The sequence below is a fragment of the Zalophus californianus genome, chromosome 5 (genome assembly GCF_009762305.2).
Source record: "Zalophus californianus isolate mZalCal1 chromosome 5, mZalCal1.pri.v2, whole genome shotgun sequence".
Taxonomy (NCBI): Eukaryota; Metazoa; Chordata; class Mammalia; order Carnivora; family Otariidae; genus Zalophus; species Zalophus californianus.
Genome location: NC_045599.1, coordinates 86423598 through 86441637, shown reverse-complemented (window position 1 = coordinate 86441637; position 18040 = coordinate 86423598). Strand labels below are relative to the sequence as shown.

At 34.9% G+C, this 18040-nt stretch overlaps 1 protein-coding gene across 6 annotated transcripts in view; it reads left to right on the top strand.

Annotated features, from left to right (window-relative positions):
- Positions 1 to 18040, top strand: part of TMEM232 (transmembrane protein 232) — a 253105-nt gene that overhangs the window by 112796 nt on the left and 122269 nt on the right. For all 6 annotated transcript variants that reach the window (XM_027605032.2, XM_027605038.2, XM_027605037.2 and 3 more), the window contains one exon: positions 12039 to 12283. In XM_027605032.2, coding sequence (XP_027460833.2) covers positions 12039 to 12283 — 245 coding nt within the window. The remainder of the gene's footprint in view (positions 1 to 12038; positions 12284 to 18040) is intronic.

The following is an 18040-nucleotide window of genomic DNA, read 5'->3' as shown; positions in this document are numbered from 1 at the left end:
GGAGGGGCAGAGGCAGAGGGAGAAGCAGACTCCCTGCTGAGCAGGGAGCCGGATGCAGGGCTCCATCCCAGGACCCTGGGAGTATGACCTGAGCCAAAGTCAGACACTTAACCCACTGAGCCACCCAGGTGCTCCCAAATGGAGATTTAAAAAATGCTAATGTATTGGGGCCTGCCCTTTCTTGTTCTCTTTGAATACTGTAACTGTCATGGGAACAAACCCAAGTTACCCAGTTGGAAGATGAGAGACAACATGGCACAGAGACAAGTCATCCTAGTTGATCCACTGCCCCTCCACCCCAAGACTAACCAGTTCCTAACTGACTGAACAGCTGACTATAGACACATGAATGAGTCCAGCTAAGACCAGAGGAACCATTCTGCTGTGTCCACCTTAAATTGTTGACCTGTGGAACTGTGGGCTAAAGAAATAGTTGTGTTAAGCCTCTAAGTTTTGGGGTGATATTTTTTTTGGCATAGTAAAAGAGTTGCATAAGTGAGATTTTAGTCTGCTAAATTATTCAATATAAATATTGTTTCTTTCATTTTTATCATTTTTTAAAAGGCACTGATAATAATAGATTTGTTGAGCATGTACTATGTGCCATGTGCTAAGCACTTTACCTGCATTAATTATTTAATCCTCATGAAAACCATATGTTATTTGTATTTTCATGCTCTTGATTTTATAGATGAGGAAATTGAAATTTTAAATAAGGACATTTAAACTTTTAAAAGGTGAAGTAACTTGCCCATGGATACTGTGATATATTACAGTGTTTGCTTTTTCTAATGTTGAACAATCATTGCATTCCTGGAATGAAGACACTTGATGATGATGTAATATCATTTTTAATATTGTCATATTTGCTTTGATAATATTTTCCTTAAGATTTTGCATCTAGGTTAATGGGTGCAATTGTTCCATATTTTTTTTCTTATAATGTTTTCTATAAGGTTTTGCATCAAAGTTATGCTGGATTTATGGAATGAATTGGGAAGTGATTATCTTTTTTTCCTTATTCTGTGGAAGAATTTTGTAGTGTGGTCATAATTTCTTCCTTAAAAATTCTGTAGTATTGACAAATGAATCCATTTATCATGGATACTTATGGAAAGGTTTTAATTGTGACTTTTTTTGAGAGAGAGAGAGAGAGAGCGAGCAAGCAGCAGGGGAGGGGCAGAGGGAGAGAGAGAAAAAGAATCTTAAGCAGGCTCCACGCCCAGTGTGAGCCCAGTGTGGGGCTCAGTCTCATGACCTTGAAATCAAGAGTCCGATGCTTGACCAACTGAGCCACCCAGGTGCTTTGTGGAATTCTTTTACCGCTGTATACCTTCCTAGACTTTAAATTTCCTTGCATCAGTTTTTTTTTTTTTTTCTAGGAATTTCATCTGCAATATCTTATGAAGTTGCTCACAATATCTTTCTATGATATCTCAATGTCTTTAGGATCTGGCATGATAGTCTCTCCTTCATTCCTGACTCTTATTATTTTTGCTTTTGTTCTCTTTTTAAGCTATCATGCTAAGGAGTTAATCAACTTCTTTGTCTTTTAAAAAACAACTTTTGGGGCACCTGGGTAGCTCAGTCAGTTAAGTATCTGACTCTTGATTTTGGCCTGGGTCATGATCTCAGGGTGGTGAGATTGAGCCCTCATCAGGCTCTGCGCTCAGCATGGAGTTTGTTTGAGATTCTCTCTCTCCCTCTGCCCCTCCCTGCATTCATGTGTGCACTCTCTAAAATAAATAATCAATCTTTAAAAAAATTTTAAAAAGCCTTAATTCTCTTGATACAGATATTCTGTTTTCTCTAATTTCTTTAATATCCGATATTAGATTTATAGTTCCTTCTGCTAATTTCCTTGCATTTAATGTGTTGCTCCTCTTCCAAAATTACTTAACTGTACTCGTCACTGACTTGCAGCATTTTTCTAATATATGATTTTAATACTATTAATTTCCCTCTACACATTAATTTAGATGTATCCTGAAGGTTGTGGTAAGTAATATTTTAATTATCATTCAATTCAAAAGTTTCTAATTTCTACTATTATTTCTATTTTAAGCCACAGCTTACTCAAGTTCATGACTTAATGTCCACACATATGGAGGTTTTGCTGTTATGTTTATGATTTTGATTTCTAGTTCAATTCTACTGTGCTCAGTGATGATGCTCTCATTATTATAAAATGTTCTTCTTTATAATAAGTGTACCTTTTGGTTATGAGTATAATCATAGTAGCTTTCTTTTATGATGGGTCTTTTGATTAGTGTTTGCATATCTATTTCCATCTTTTTATTTCAAACTCTCTGAATCCTTATATGTTTAGCTCTTTGGAGAAGCCATATTTTTTTTTAACCTAAAGAGTATGGGCTTTAAATTTCAATGCTTATTCTATTTACATTTAACATCATTACAATATATGTGTTTATTTCTACATGTTATTTACCATTCTATTTGTATGTCCTTTCCTTTTTTGAATCTCATTTTGTGCCTTTTTTGGGAAGATTTTTTATTATACCATTTCATCCCATCCTCTTTGTCTGGTGGTTACACCTTTTACTTGTTACCAAAGATGTTACAAAGTGAATCCTTGTGTTATTGAAGTCTAAATATAAAGAAATTTAATATTTTCCTAGTTAAACTGTCTTAAAATATTTTAACTTCAGGACACCTTGGTGGCTCAGTTGGTTAAATGTCTGCCTTTGGTTCAGGTCATGATCCCAGGATCCTGGGATCTAGTCCTGCACCTGACTCCTTGCTCAGCGGGGAACCTGCTTCTCCTTTTGCCTGCCCCTCTCCTAGCTTGTGCGCACGCGCGTGCGTGCGTGCACGCTCTCTCTGACAAATAAATAATATCTTAAAAAAATATTTTAACTCCACTTATTTCTATTTACTTACATAGTCTTCCTGTTGAACATTTTAATTGTGTGTGTATATTGATGTTGTTTGTGTATGTATGTGTTTACAGATATCAATATATTATTAATATTTTTTACACTTAATATTCTTCAAATTTACCTACATGTTTGCATGTTTCTTTCTTTACTCTTCCTTCTTGAATCTCCGACCTTCTGCATGGGATTCTTCTTCTGCTCAAAGAAAACCCTTTCATATTCTTTTAGTAAGTATCTCCTGGTGGCTAATTCTGTCAATTTTCATTTACTTGAAGAGGTTTTTATTCAATTTAATTCTGAAGGGTAGTTTTATTGGCTAAGAATTCTGTGTTGGTATAGATATGGCATAAAGTTAAGTGTCTAATCAATTGCTCTGTTTATTCTTCCAGGCAGTGGTGTTCCTTGCATCATTTTTATGACTTTGATCAGAAAGGTTTTTTTCAGTTTATTTTTAGCTGGTATTTTTCTAGTGTTAAATGGCATATTAACATGTCTATAGTAGGTTTCAGGAATAATAGCTAATTTAACTCCTTTAAGTTCTCCACACCTAATTATTCAAATGATCAAAGTGATTAGCTCCTATACAGTTCTCAGTTTTTCTCTCCGTGGTTTCTTGCTCCATTTTTGTGTTACTCCTATGTGATCTTCTTTCCTAAATTCCACAGCTGATATTCATTCCCTTTCATACTTAATTTCTCTGAGGAAAATAATATTCATATTTATTTCAGATTTTAAAATTAGCTGCCTTTTTAAGGGAGTTAATCAGGAGTTAACCTGTAGAATAAGTTAAACAACTAAACTTCAGATATCTGAGTAAGACAAAAGCAAAATGATTTCAAAAGAAGGAGCACATTTGGTCTATAGGTGTAATGTGTTACAGCAAATATTTTGATTTTGTTAAAATCGTGCTTTCGTGTCTGGAATAGTCTGAACACTTTCTATATAACTTATCTTTGAAGTGTGTTTAATTTTACAGAACATGTGCATGGTAAAATCAAGGTTTCCTTTTCTTTTTTGACACTACATTGACAACACTTATATACAGTAATAAAACTACAAAGGTTATTTATTCCTAAACATTTTTTAATTTTCCTTAATTGCTTACTAATTCCCAGATTCCACTGAACCACTTATATTACTAGCCTGTGATACCTCTTTAGGCAACAAGTTCTCTGGTGTAAAATGGGCAACAGCTTTCTTCTACAAGGAGTAAAAACTCCATCAGTCTTTAGGTGCTCCCTCACTGCTCAATGAGAATACAGAACATCTAAAAAAAACCTATGAAGATTTGTGTCTCAGATGCTTCTATCTAAAATAAAATATGCATTCTACTTTTATTTCAGATAATGCAAATGAATATGCTTATAGGACAACCTTTGTTTATTCTTTCCCTCCTAACACCTTGTTGCCAGAAGCTTTCCTCATGTAAAGTCATTATATTACCTACACAGAGTGAAACAAAGCCTTAATGATAAACTGTTGTACATTAGAGTGGGAAGGATTTGTTTCTGATGGACTGAATATACCTCCATGTTTATGGAATTAAGTAGAAATTTCTCTTTTTATACTTTAAGAATAAATGTGCAATTCCTATGATAAACTATTGAATTTAATGAATAAAATTTTATACTTAATACCTCAATTTATCTGCATCACTAGTAAACATTTTACTAACTATATTATGTACTCTCATGTCTTGCATGCTTTTTTAATCCATAATAGCATCCTATCATCTATAATTCTTGTTATCTCTGTTCATGAAATTTGCTGCTTAATGGAGGTTACAGGAGAGGTGAAATATTTAATAGCATATTTGAAATGAAAAACAATTCTAAATAGATCCTTAAACATGAACCCTTCATTGACAAGTTCAATATAAACCCAACTGTTGCCTGAGTATTTGGGAAAGAAATAAAAAACTGTCATATACTCATAGTGGCATAATAAACAAATGTTAATTGATGTGCTTTGTTTGAAATACTTCCAGGGAGACTTGCAATGAGCAAGGCTCTTCTGTATAGGCAATTCAGCAGCATATGTTGGCATATCTAGGAAAGGTCATCATGTATAAATGTTTTCTTCCATCTGGTATATGACCTAAAATATCAAAAGGAAATATGTACAGCTAAAATGAATATGTGACTTTATTCAGAGTACCTCTGACTCATCAGGTAACACACTTTTTGGTTAATGTTTCATGGTGAGATCTTTAAACTAAAATTTATTTTTATTCTTAATGATATTCTTATACTCCTAATGTACTCTATAAAGCAGCAAAATAGAATAAACAACACTATTAGTCTCTATTTTCTCAGTACCTACCTCTCTCCTCCTCCATATATGGCTCCTCTTTTGACATAAATGGAAACTCTGAGTGTGAAAAGGCAGATGTATTTTTGGAAGAGTACAGTCTCTTTATACACCAGCAGAATTCTAATGTAACAGGATATACTGTCAAGAGAACAAAACTATTTGTAGGACTTACAGTTAGCCAGGCACTGTCCTAAGTGTCTTACATATATTAACTTACCGATACCCCATAACTCTCCCAGAACCACCATCACCCACACAGATGGGAGTGTCCGAGTCTAAACACAATTAATATAGGCTGGTGGTGGATGCATTGATGAGTGAGCTTAACTCAAGAGCTCTGCTGTTTCCACTCTGCTGTGTCCTCTCTCCAAAATTAAATATAAACAAGGCAGTAATATTTATTGAAGAATTTTTGTATATCAGACACTGTGCTAGAAAATGTAGTCAATTTTTGTGTTTAACCTTTATAATAACATGATAAAGGGGAGTATTATCATCCCATTTTAGGAATAAGGAAACACGCTCAGAGAGGTTAAATAACTTGTGCAAGATCACACAACTGGAAAGATGGATATTCCCATCTTAGTCCCTTTCTTAATCTACTACATCTGTTCTTCTTAGACTTTAAGACATTCAGGACTAGGACCTGAAATCCTGCATTTATAACATGCTCCCAGGTAATGACGGATAATGATGACCTAAGGACCACATTTTAATAGGAGTTTCTCATGCTGTCCTCCCTTGTGAGATTTTGTAACTCCTGTAGGAAATAATCTTTTGGGACTACCAATGACTCACTTCTATATAAATTTTGAAATTTAAAGAATAAAATTGTCATTTTTTTTCCTGCAAACAAGTTAAATATTCCCAGCTCTAGGATTACTTAAGGAGAAGTGGAGACACAACAGAGCGAGATGAGAGAAACAGAATTTGCTGTAAACTCTGCCGCGATGGCTACCATCTTATTTCTTTTTTATTCTCTCATGTCAAACAGAGTGTGAGCTAGCTTACGTGTTGATGTATTTGCTACATATCCTTAAGTATTGATAGAAAATTAAAAACTCTGCAGAGACTCTTATTTATTTATTTAGCATTGCTACTACATCATAATTCCTTGGAGAATTTCTCTTTGTGCTGATTATCCATCTGCTTGCTAACCTACATGAATGCTGTTTTTCTTTTTTACCACCATTGTGCCCAATACAAAGACAAAAGGGTGGGCATCTGCCCCTACCCATGGCTAGAATATGTGTGTAGAGAAATATTTTTTAACCCCACCTTTCCAACTTCAATATTAGATTAGTAAAATTAACATAAATATTCAGAAATTGCCATTCATTTCTTAGTAAAAAATTTCAAGTTTCAATAATGCAGTAAGGAAATTTTTGAATTTTAAAGCCTACCTGGGCATTGCTAAAAAGTAGGGATATAGGATAAAAATGTAAATTATATATAAATAATGTTTAAAAATGGAGTTTGAGGTAATGTTTATTAGTAGGCCAAGTTGTAGTAAATTCATGATTTTGGTATCTGTTGTAAGGGATGCTCATTAATATTTTGTGTTAGTCTACTTCCAAGAAGTATAGATATATATTTATGTGTAGTTGGCACTTAAGTCTCTGGATTATAACATTAGAATAATTAGAATAACATTAGAATAATAATAATTAGTCTTCCTTTAAGAGAAGGAAGACTCTGTAAAAAAGAAATGACTATGGTAGAATAATCATGATTCTATTTCACAAATTTGTTAATGTAAAAGTGACAATATAACATAATTGTTTTCACCTTGGCAGAGGTTGTTCAGGTCTTCTCTGGGGTGAGCTGCTCTGTCTTAGGGAATTCCTGACAGAAATGGATGGATACTTGTTGAACTTCTCATTGCCTGCTAAGTTAACCCTTACGAAACTCTGAGAGTGGTTGTTATTATCTCCATATCACAAATGAAAAACATGACAGAACTAAACTAAACACAAAACACAGGTCTAGCGAGGTAACATTTCTCAAAGTTTGCATCCTCAACTAATAAATGGAAAAGCCAGAACTGATTTCAGATCTAATTGCAAAACCCATATTTTGCTGGTACTTCCTCCAGGAAAGCAAAGAAACAAAATCTTTTCTAGATAAGGTAAATATGCATTTGACTGATATTTGAGACTATACTTCCGTTTGTCAAATGCCTTGAACATCAACGGGGAAGAGAAATTTACATGGGCTTTTGATCAGTGAACCATGATGAGAGATGTAGAAATGCCTTCATTTTGTTTCTTGAAAGAACTGGCATCTGGATCTACAACTTATCTGGTCTGGGAAGGAAGAAAGCAAGGGGTAACCAAATGAGTCATGATAAAAACAGCATCAAGGGGTAGGGGGATGGGTTAGCCTGGTGATGGGTATTGAGGAGGGCACGTTCTGCATGGAGCACTGGGTGTTATGAACAAACAATGAATCATGGAACACTGCACCAAAAACTAATGATGTAATATATGGTGATTAACATAACAATAAAAAAATTAAAAAAAAAACAGCATCAATATTCTGTAATGCAGGGTAATGTTATGTCTGGAAACAATATATTTTACCAGAAATTTACCGAAAATTATTTTTGTTGGTTCATTCATTTACTCACACATTTATTGATCCATTGCTTTTTTTTTTTAAAGATTTTAATTTATTTGAGTGAGAGACCGCAAGCAATAGCGGGGGATGGGCGTGAGGGGAGGGCAGGGGGAGAGGGAGAAGCAGACTCCCTGCTGAGCAGGGAGCAGGGGCTTTATCCTGGGACTCTGAGATCATGACCTGAGCTGAAGGCAGACGTTTAACTGACTGAGCCACCCAGGTGCCCCTCATCCATCATTCTTGTAATGGAAGAGCTCATAGTAATATATTTGTATAATATTACATATTATTGATTTTGAAGTACCTTTTCTTATAAAAAAAAAATTGAGCAAGGAAAGGTAAGCAGAATAAACTGTATCGGTAAACCACCTTGCCTGCGCCCACCTCAGCTGGAGGTTCTCCATGCACCTGGTATCTGATGAGGTATGCAGTATGTGGTGCGGGTAGGAGGGGAACCTGGGCAACGCTTTGGTGGCCAGAGTCAGACAGGGGCTGCTGTTGGTGGTGATGCTCCTACCCATGCAGATTTATTCAAATCAAGTAACTGTTGTAATGCTTTCGAGTAATTACTCCCAGAATACCTCAGCTGCCCCAAATCTAGCTAATTCCACCACCAAGACAAAGTGGTGATGCTCTGCAGTCAACAGCTAGTCTCTTCATGATCTCATTCTCTGTTCTGTATCTCTACTCTTATGAAACTCAAGCCAAGAAACATCTGTACAGTAGTCCTCCCTTATCAGCAGTTTCGCTTTCAGAGGTTTTAGTTATCCGTGGTCACCCATGGTCCAGAAGCAGATGAAGCTCATGACCAATCATCAGAAGGTCAATAGTTAGCTTAATGCTACCTCACAGCGCCTGCATCATTCACCTCCATCTTATCACATAGGCATTTTAACATCTCACATCATCGCAGGAAGGTTGAGTAGAGGACAATATTTTGAGAGACAAAGAGAGACCACATTCACTTACCTTTTATTACAGAATATTGTTATAATTGTTCTATTTTATTATGGTTGTTAACCTCTTACTGTGCCTAATTTATACAATTAAACCCTATCATATGTCTGTATAAGGAAAAGCATATATAGGGTTCAGTGTTATCATGGTTTCAGGCAACCACTGAGGGTCTTGGAACACATCACCATGGATAAGGAGGCGGGGTCTCCTGTACTTCCCCATTTTCTAAATCCGATCCTGATGGTGTGTAGATATCCATTGTGACAAGGAAGAAACAGGTCTTCATTGAATCTGTTAATTCCATACCTTATTTTATTGACACAGAAAATGTTGAGGATCCTAAAATTAAACGGTTTGGACAGCATATGAAGGGTTTGACTAGATAATGAATCCCAATATTAAATCTGCTGGAGTTTCAAGTACAAGATGAAGGGAAACAACATCCAAAATTAGTGAAGAGATGAATTTTCTTAAATGTGGTTTAAGAAGTACAGGACACATAAAACCCTACCTTAAAAATGATAATAGATTTTATCTCATCTAGAGACAAAGGGTGAGATATGGAAAAGAGATTCAGTTTTCACTTGGTTCATTAATGCCATAAGATAGGTAACACAAAAAGCTAAGATTCTATATGTACATTAGAAGTTACTTCCAGGTGTTACTGTAATTCCTTAATGTTTCAGCTGTCCTAATTTAAGGCCAATGTGCTCTAGATATTGTTAACTATCACTGTTTCTTGAGACGTGAACTCTTTCTTTTGAGGCTTTGGATTTGACATCGCATTTGACTTTTTATATAGTAATTGACATGTACCGGGGCAGTGATGGACTGAGTCTACCCCAAATCAAAGCATAATGAGTTTGCTTATATACTTATCACCTATTCCTATTCAACAGAAGTGCCAGATTCATTTAGCTAAAATGATTCCAAAAAGTGCATTGACCTCAACTAATTTCAAAATACTTTTTATTTCTGCATATGTTGAATACTTTTTACAATTTAAAAAATCTGTTTTGAAGGTAAAGTTGGCACATCTTGAAATTAAAAAGGCAAATATGTGAATTAAACTCTAAATCAAGTATGAGAAGTGAAGAGTGGAAACTTAAATTCAGAATTTTTGAACTCTTTCTGTACATACTTTTTGAAGAAACTCTATGAATCAGAATAGCCTCATTTGGAATGCTTTCTGTTATCAGTCAATATTTTTAGATAGTTAAAACCTGGTCCTAAGCCTAAAGTGTGCTGAATTCTGGAAAGTAAATCTTTCACAGCTGCCTTGAGGCACAGAAACCTTTTTAAAAATAGATACTCCTTAAAATCTTTTGTTCACATGGTCACACACTGATGCTTACATGTTCCACTATCTAATATCCCCACAGTAGTCTTGATAACTAAGGTCATTTTTTTTTTATCTTTAGAAATCTACCCTGTAACAACCATATCCAACAGATCTCAAGCTACTGAGTGTGTGATTGAACCTTACATTTTGTTTCATATGTGAATGTTGTGCACCTATTTTGGATTATATATTGTATTTGTGTATTTATGCCTTTACTCATAGTAACTTCTCAGGCTATGGAATTGATTTGTATTGAACACAAACTGTAAATAAAAATAAATGGCTAGAAAAATATACGTACTGTAATTACCTTTTAGCAGATGAACCTGCAGGCTTTGAGACATTAATTTCCTCAAAGTCACAACAAATACGAAGTGTCCTAGACACAGTTTAATTTCTTCAAAAGGAATGCTCTTTGTATGATTTCAACCTAGTTAATAATCAAGATATGCAACAACTGGGAATAGTATAGACATAACTGTTTGTTTATACTATATACTTTAAACATACATGGTTTTACGTTTTACTCTTTCCCATCCTCCAGAGCTTTCACAGTAATCCCTATTTACTTAACTGCCTTTTGCTATTTTCTTCATTGCTTTAACCCTTTATACTTTTCAGCTTTTATCATGCTCTCATTTTTTCCCACTATAATTTTGTCTAAATGCAATAGTCGATCTTCAAACAGTAATTTGATTGAGCCAAACCTGATCTTGACATCTTAAAGAGTTTAAGTTGGATGTTCATATGCAGAAAAACATTTTCTATTCCTTAATTTTCTACCATACGATCAATAGGCATATAAAATGAATCCTGAGTGACAGATAATAAACTGCCTGAAGATGGGTAATATTGAATAAAAAATGTAAAAATTTTAATGCAAGGAGGCAGCATCCAATTTATTTACGAAAGAATTCCTAACAGGAACATGTTGTGAACATTAAAAAAAAAATGTGACACATGAGATTTTGAAACTTACATCTGCATTTATCATTACCAGTTCTAGCCAGAGAAAATATGCCTCTAGCCATTTCAAAAGGAGGTTTAATTAAAAATCAGTCATGGACATTATTGAACATAAATAGGAAATTTCAGAAAATAGCTCTTTCCTGACTAAAAATTGCTTAAGTATTGTGGAATTTTTTGTTAGAAAATATTAAATTTAAATTTTTTTTCAAAAGATTAGAAAATATTAAATTTAATTTAAATAAATCCTAGAACATCTTCAGTGTGAGCTAAATACAAAGCCCTTTTCATTTTTTACTTAACACAAATTTTGTTCAAAGAAAGTTTAGATTTTTTGTTGGTTTCAAAGAAAGTTTAGATTATGTACAGAGAAATGAAATTCTGATTTAATAAAACATGTACATTCCTTCAACTGATTGCTTAATTTCTTAATAAATATTATAAATATGAAATTCATGTATGGGAACCATACAAATTTAAAATAGAAATTATATCATTAAGGGGCACCTCAGTGGTGCACTTGGTTAAGTGTCTGCCTCTTGGTTTCGGCTTAGGTCGTGATCCCAGGGTCATGAGATCAAGCCCTATGGTGGGCTCTGTGCTGCTTGGGATTCTTTCTCCCTCTCCCCCTCCCACTTGTGTTCTCTCTCTCTCTCTCTCTCAAATAAATAAATAAATCTTTAAAAAGAAAGGAAATTATATTATTAAATTTTTGAAATTTAAAAACTGGTTTGTTCATACTTAATTTTTTATTTCATTAATAACATAATTTTAAAAATCTGGGAATCTGCTTTTTTTCTTATAAAGGTTATTTTTATTTAATAAGAAGAATGCAACATTAGTCAAAGAAAATGAACATACATTTGTCTTTTATTTAAAAATATATCATATTCCCTCTCATTTAATTCTATTTCAATTGATTCCTTTTTCTTTTCTTTTAACAGGCTGAGTTAAATGACCCAACTGATCCCTTCACTAATTATAGTACAAAAGTCTCAGCAAATGTAGGGGATGAAACTTTCTCTAAATATATAGGATGGAGAATTGCCAATGCTCTTTCCAAACTGTTCTTCCCCTCCATTGAAGCCCATGTTCTTCCTTTGAAAGAACCATTGAAAAAACAGGATCCAGTGAAATATCTGAACAAAAAGGATTACATGAAGAAAAGAGTTCTACATGTTACTATAAGGTATAGTGAAGCACTATTCAAAATAGTCCTGTTATTCTAATACACTGCATTTCAAAGTCATATAAATTATATGTAATCATGTGCCACATTATTTGACTCATTTTCTCTTTTTCAATTCAAATTTTGGCTCCAACAACTTCTAGGTATTCTATCATAAGCAAGTACTCTCTTCTTAGCAACTATTTCCTCATGTTTAAAATAGATAATATTATATAATATAAATTAGTGTTTTAATATGGTGAAAGCCCCCCTCCCACTACTGACCTTCATTTGCCTAGTCTACCCCCCATCTCTCCCTGTCATTAATTGCCTATGTATCCTTCCAGGATCTATAAAATGTAAACAAAATAAATTATATTTTAAATGGTCTCTCCATTTTTACATTAAAGTTAGCATACTAATATATCATTTGGCATCTAACTTTTTTTTATTTAACTTCATTTCTTAGATTTTTTTTCATGCCAGTACATAGAGAATTTTCTCATTATTATTATATTTTTAATATGTTACGATGGTTTCCTTAGTATGAATGTAGCTCCGTTTATTTAATCAGTTTCCTATTGTTTGGCATCTGGGTTGTTTTAGATTGTCTGCTACTATATACTACCACAAAATTTAACCTTCCACAAAGGTCTTTTTATACATGAGGAAGAATGCCTGCAGGATAAATTCTCAGAAGTGTGATTTCTGAGTCAGAGTGTTTTTGCCTTTGTAATTTTGGTAGATATTTCCAGATTAACTTTCAGAGGAATTGTGCAAATTTATTTCTCCACCAGCAATATCTGAGAGTACTTGTTTCTCTTTATTCTTTCCAATAGAGAGTGTTGACAAACTTTTGGGTTTTGATAATCTGAAAAGTGAAACATGTTTTTAAGTATAGTTTTCTTAAGGTGAGTGGTTAGAATAACTTTCATATGTTAAGAGCCTTTTGTTTTTCCTTTATATGGGAATTAACTATTTCTTTTGCCCATTTTTTTCCATTGAGTTTATATGTTTTCACTTAGCTTTGCAAGAACTATTTACCTATTAATTGATGTGTCCCTTTGTCTGTGGTAAGAGCTACAAATGTTTATATTCCCTTCCACTTTTTATTTGTCTTTAAATTTTTCTTATAGTATTTTTTGCCTTAGTCATTTTTCTAAGTAATATATAATTTATCAATTTTTCACTACATATCTATTTAGGAAAACTTTTCATTTTGTGATTAAAATGTTGTCATATTGTTTTCTGGTACTTTTAAAGATTTATTTTGAATGTTTTAGTCATTGGTCCATTGGAAATGTGTGTGTGTGTGTGTGTGTGTGTGTGTGTGTGTGTGTGTGTGTATAGTGAGTTGTCAATCCAGATGGCTACTCAGTTGTCCCAACAATATTTATTGAGTAGCCTATCTCCTTTCAACATTTATTCTGATTTAAAATGTTATTTATTAAATACTAAGTTCTTATTTATTTTCTATGTTTTAAAAGAATTTCAGTAATTTGGAATTACCTACTCTTTTAAGGTTTGATAGAATTCCCTTTTAAACCATCAGTACCTTATGCCTCTCCTAAGGGTAGCTCTTTGTCAAATTTATCTATTTTTTTTAAATTTTTTATTGTTATGTTAATCACCATATATTACATAATTTGTTTTGGTGTAGTGTTCCATGATTCATTGTTTGTTCATAACACCCAGTGCTCCATGCAGAATGTGCCCTCTTTAATACCCATCACCAGGCTAACCCATCCCCCTACCCTCCTCCCCTCTAGAAACCTCAGTTTGTTTTTCAGAGTCCATCATCTCTCCTGGTTCGTCTCCCCCTCTGACTTACTCCCCTTCATTCTTCCTCTCCTGCTATCTTCTTCTTTTTCTTTTTTCTTAAAATATGTTGCGTTATTTGTTTCAGATCTGTGATTCAACAGTCTTACACAATTCACAGCGCTCACCATAGCACATATCTTCCCTAATGTCTATCACTATTTTTGTATGGCTATTGGCAAGGCTATTCAGCCAGAATGCACAGGTGCAATAAATTCAGTTCTTACAGTTTGAGGTCCATGCCATGAAAGTATCTGGAGTATCCATCCTGAATATCAGTCTCTTTTCATCTTTCTCTTTCTTCTTTAGTCAGTTTTAGCAGATTATGCTTCCTTTGAATACTACTTATTTTATCCCCTTTTCAGAGTTTATTTGGTCACAAATGATTCTTCTGATTCTGTGGTTATTTTCTTCCTCAACCAATTCTCATTTTGTGTATTTGAATTTTGTCCCTTTTATTCTTCTTAATTAATTTAATGTTTTATTCATTTTATATTATTTTTCTACTGAACCAGCTTTTAGATTCTAACTCAGCATTGTCTAAATCATTATTTGTGTTCCAAAATTATAAAACTGTTGTTGCCCAAAGGCAGACGCTATTGGTGGTATAATAATTGTGTGGAATGAGGCCAGTAGGTAGGCTTGGCTTTTGTGTACACAAAAAGTCCACAGAAAAATAGACAAATGCTTGAGCAGTGTTCTGACATAGTTTTGAGCATTTTTTCAAGAATTCTAAAGTCAGTGAGGAAGATATATACATTTGAATTGAAGGATCACACAGCCTGGACTTCAGTAGTCTTGTTGGAAGAAATAAATATTATAAAAATATTCTTCAGCATGTATTATAAATATTTGTAAGGTTGCAATATATCAAAGCATAATGAAAATGCTGGCTTTAAATATCAAGGGTATTGAGATTTACTGTAGAATCCCCAAATGTATTCTGTATATTCTCAAGGACAAAAAACATGGAAGAAAATCAATCTGGGACCACAGAGAGAACACTGGACAAGTGTACTTTGGCTTCTCATTATGTTCAGTTGAAGGAAAAGACAGAAAACTAGAAAAACAGAAGAAACAGAAGAAACTTGATATTGACAAGAGGAGATGAAGGAAATAGCAGGGGAAAGGGTCAATAGACAGTAAAAAGGGCAGATGGAGATGAATGGTGCTTGCTGGGACACAGAAAGGAAAAGCAGAGACAGAGAAGAGGAGACATATTGGCAGTGCTTAGAATAGCAGAACAGGGGGGCGCCTGGGTGGCTCAGTTGGTCCAACTCTTGGTTCCGGCTCAGGTCATGATCTCCTGGCTGTGGGACTGAGCCCCCTGTCCAGCTCTGTGCTGCTTCAGATTCTCTTTCCCTCTCCCTCCTGCTTGCTCTCTTGCTCTCTCTCAAATAAATGAATACATAAAATCTTCTAAAAAATAGCAGAACAGAGAAATAAATGTTACTAGCAGAAGGAAAGAAGAAAGAGACATACTGAGAAGACATATACTAATGAAAGGTACAAATGGAGGGATGTGGGCAAGGGTTGGGGATAGGGGAAGAGAATATGCAAAGTCAGAGGGAAATGAGACAAAAGAGTAGTGGGGTGGGGTTATGACTCAGAGAGTCCTATAGGTTTTGAAGGATTAGTAAATTAAATTTCTCATCAGAGTCTACAGTTCATTACGTAAATGACAATCATTCATCATTAATCTTTGAAAAAATGTGATCTCCTTATCCATTTTTCACAGCTCATTATAGGCTCTAGCAATTTAACTAGTGTCTCTGTCCTGACCAAGAGAGCCCCAGCAGCCTCAGCATCCCTCTGGCAGGAGCACCTCATGTGGCACAGCTCAGGGGAGCAGCTTTCACATTGCACCATTCACGCTGTAGTGTGTGTGAACGGTGCCCCCTGGAGTTGTGCATGTTGCCCGCTTCCTTTAGGGATAGACTCATCTCTGGGGACAACAGAGGTGAGTGGAGTAGGGCTACAGCTCAGCGGCCTGAAGACATATCAGGCCTGGCTGAACAGTCTCTACTGTCCAGGAGGGTTATGTGAATGAAATCTCTGCTTTTTAAGAAGCAAACTTCAGTTTAAGCTCCGCATTGATGAAATATCTCTGGCTCACTAACCATGAAGTGTGGGAAATATTATTTCTTCCATTTGCTTGATTCTGCATCTATTCAGCAGTCTCACAGCTAGCTCCTTCTGTTGCTTCTCCACCTCCTCCCACTTCCAGGTCCACAAACTGGAATTAGCACAGTTAATGAACATCTGAGCATGTTGAAGTTTTGTAGCTAAAGCACAAAGACATAATTCAAGCCCGCTGGGTACTCCACTCTTTTTCACATCTTAAAGGTCTTTGGGTGCAGGGTCATATCACCAGTTCTTCATCAGGTATTCCTAGAAATGTCCATTTTGTGCTTTCCACCAGTAGCAATGTGAAAGACAGCAAGAAGGCCAACATTTAAGGACACCTACAGAAGTTGGGTAGGAGGACAGGAAATTGAAGAGAATATGTTTCTTCATTAACTTGGAGCACTAAAGCATACCTACTTCAGTGTGAAAATCTGAAAATTTACTATTACAAGGAGAAAATGGGAGCTTCCTTACTGTTGAAGCATCTACTACATCTCATGACCTATAATTTTTTCCAAAAATATTTTTCTTCACTTGTGCTTTTAGCCTATAAAATTCTTTGAAAGCAGGAATTCTGTGTTTTGTATGTTTATAAACATTATATACATATATAAACACATATATATGTTTATAAACATATATTTTACTCTGAATTATTTGCAGATTTGACTTCTTTCTTTTATGAAAATTTTCAAAAGAAAATTTATTATTTTGCTTCTGTATATTGTTTTTATTTTTATTTTTTGGTTTTTGGTTTTGCCTTAAATTAGTGGGACATGCTGTTGGATGCGTGCTCTTTTTGCCCCTTAGCATTTTTTTAAAAATAAAAAAATCATTATGGTTCTTTACTGTATCATAAAACTGCAGCCAAAGAACTAGGCATATAATACTTCTACTTCAAAGCGTAGTATTTTCCTTTTCTCTCTTTGTGTGTAAAAATATCACAAATTTACCTTAAGGCTGAGAATTGAGAACTCTGAAGACCAAATTTTCAAAAACCAGTTCCCACATCTGTTTTGTTTCTGAAGTTTCTAAGTGTATTTTCTAACCTTATGCCTCGAATCCCTATAAACTTACAAACAACTAATTTTTTGCACATATGTGAAGACTTGGAAAATTCTAACTTAAAACTTTATCTATGACTGTGCTTAGTTTGCTCACAAGTTTTATGTTAGAAGACTTCACGAGACCAGCACACGGAAGAGATATGAGGTGAAACTAGCAAGAATGGGCTGAGAATATCTGTTGTCACTTATGCAGGAAATTTTACATGGCTGACGTCATAAGCATCATACCCAAGGCTACTGCATCTTCTCTGAAGCTTCCTTTATAAGTGGAGCAAACTCCAAAATAATAGAACGAGGAGTAGCTAACATTTACTGAATGGCAACAAGGTAGGGAAAGGTAAATACCACAATGTCCAGTAAGAACAGGCTTTATTGGAAAGATCAGTGGTCAGTGGTGAGGCACATGGTTCTTTCTCATTATCCTGTGCAGAGGGTGCTGGAGTTAGAGAAGTAATTGGACATTCACCCGGTTTGTGTTTTGAGGGAAGAGACCCTGCCTGAGTGCTACTGTGCCTTCTTATAATGGAAGCGTGAGAGATACCTTCTCAAGGAAGAAATACACACTTTGGGTTCGGTTGCCAAGCCATCTGAGATGAGGCACCAGCTGGATAGGTGATGCTAGAAATGCCAGCTGTCCAGAACCTGGAGCCCTTGGGAAGTTTTCTTAATGGTTGTAAAAGATAGCCACTGGGCTCCTTGTGAAGTTGGGTGTGGGAAAAACTCCACCAAATGAAGGAACTCTTAGGACCCCTAGTTCTAAGCAGCA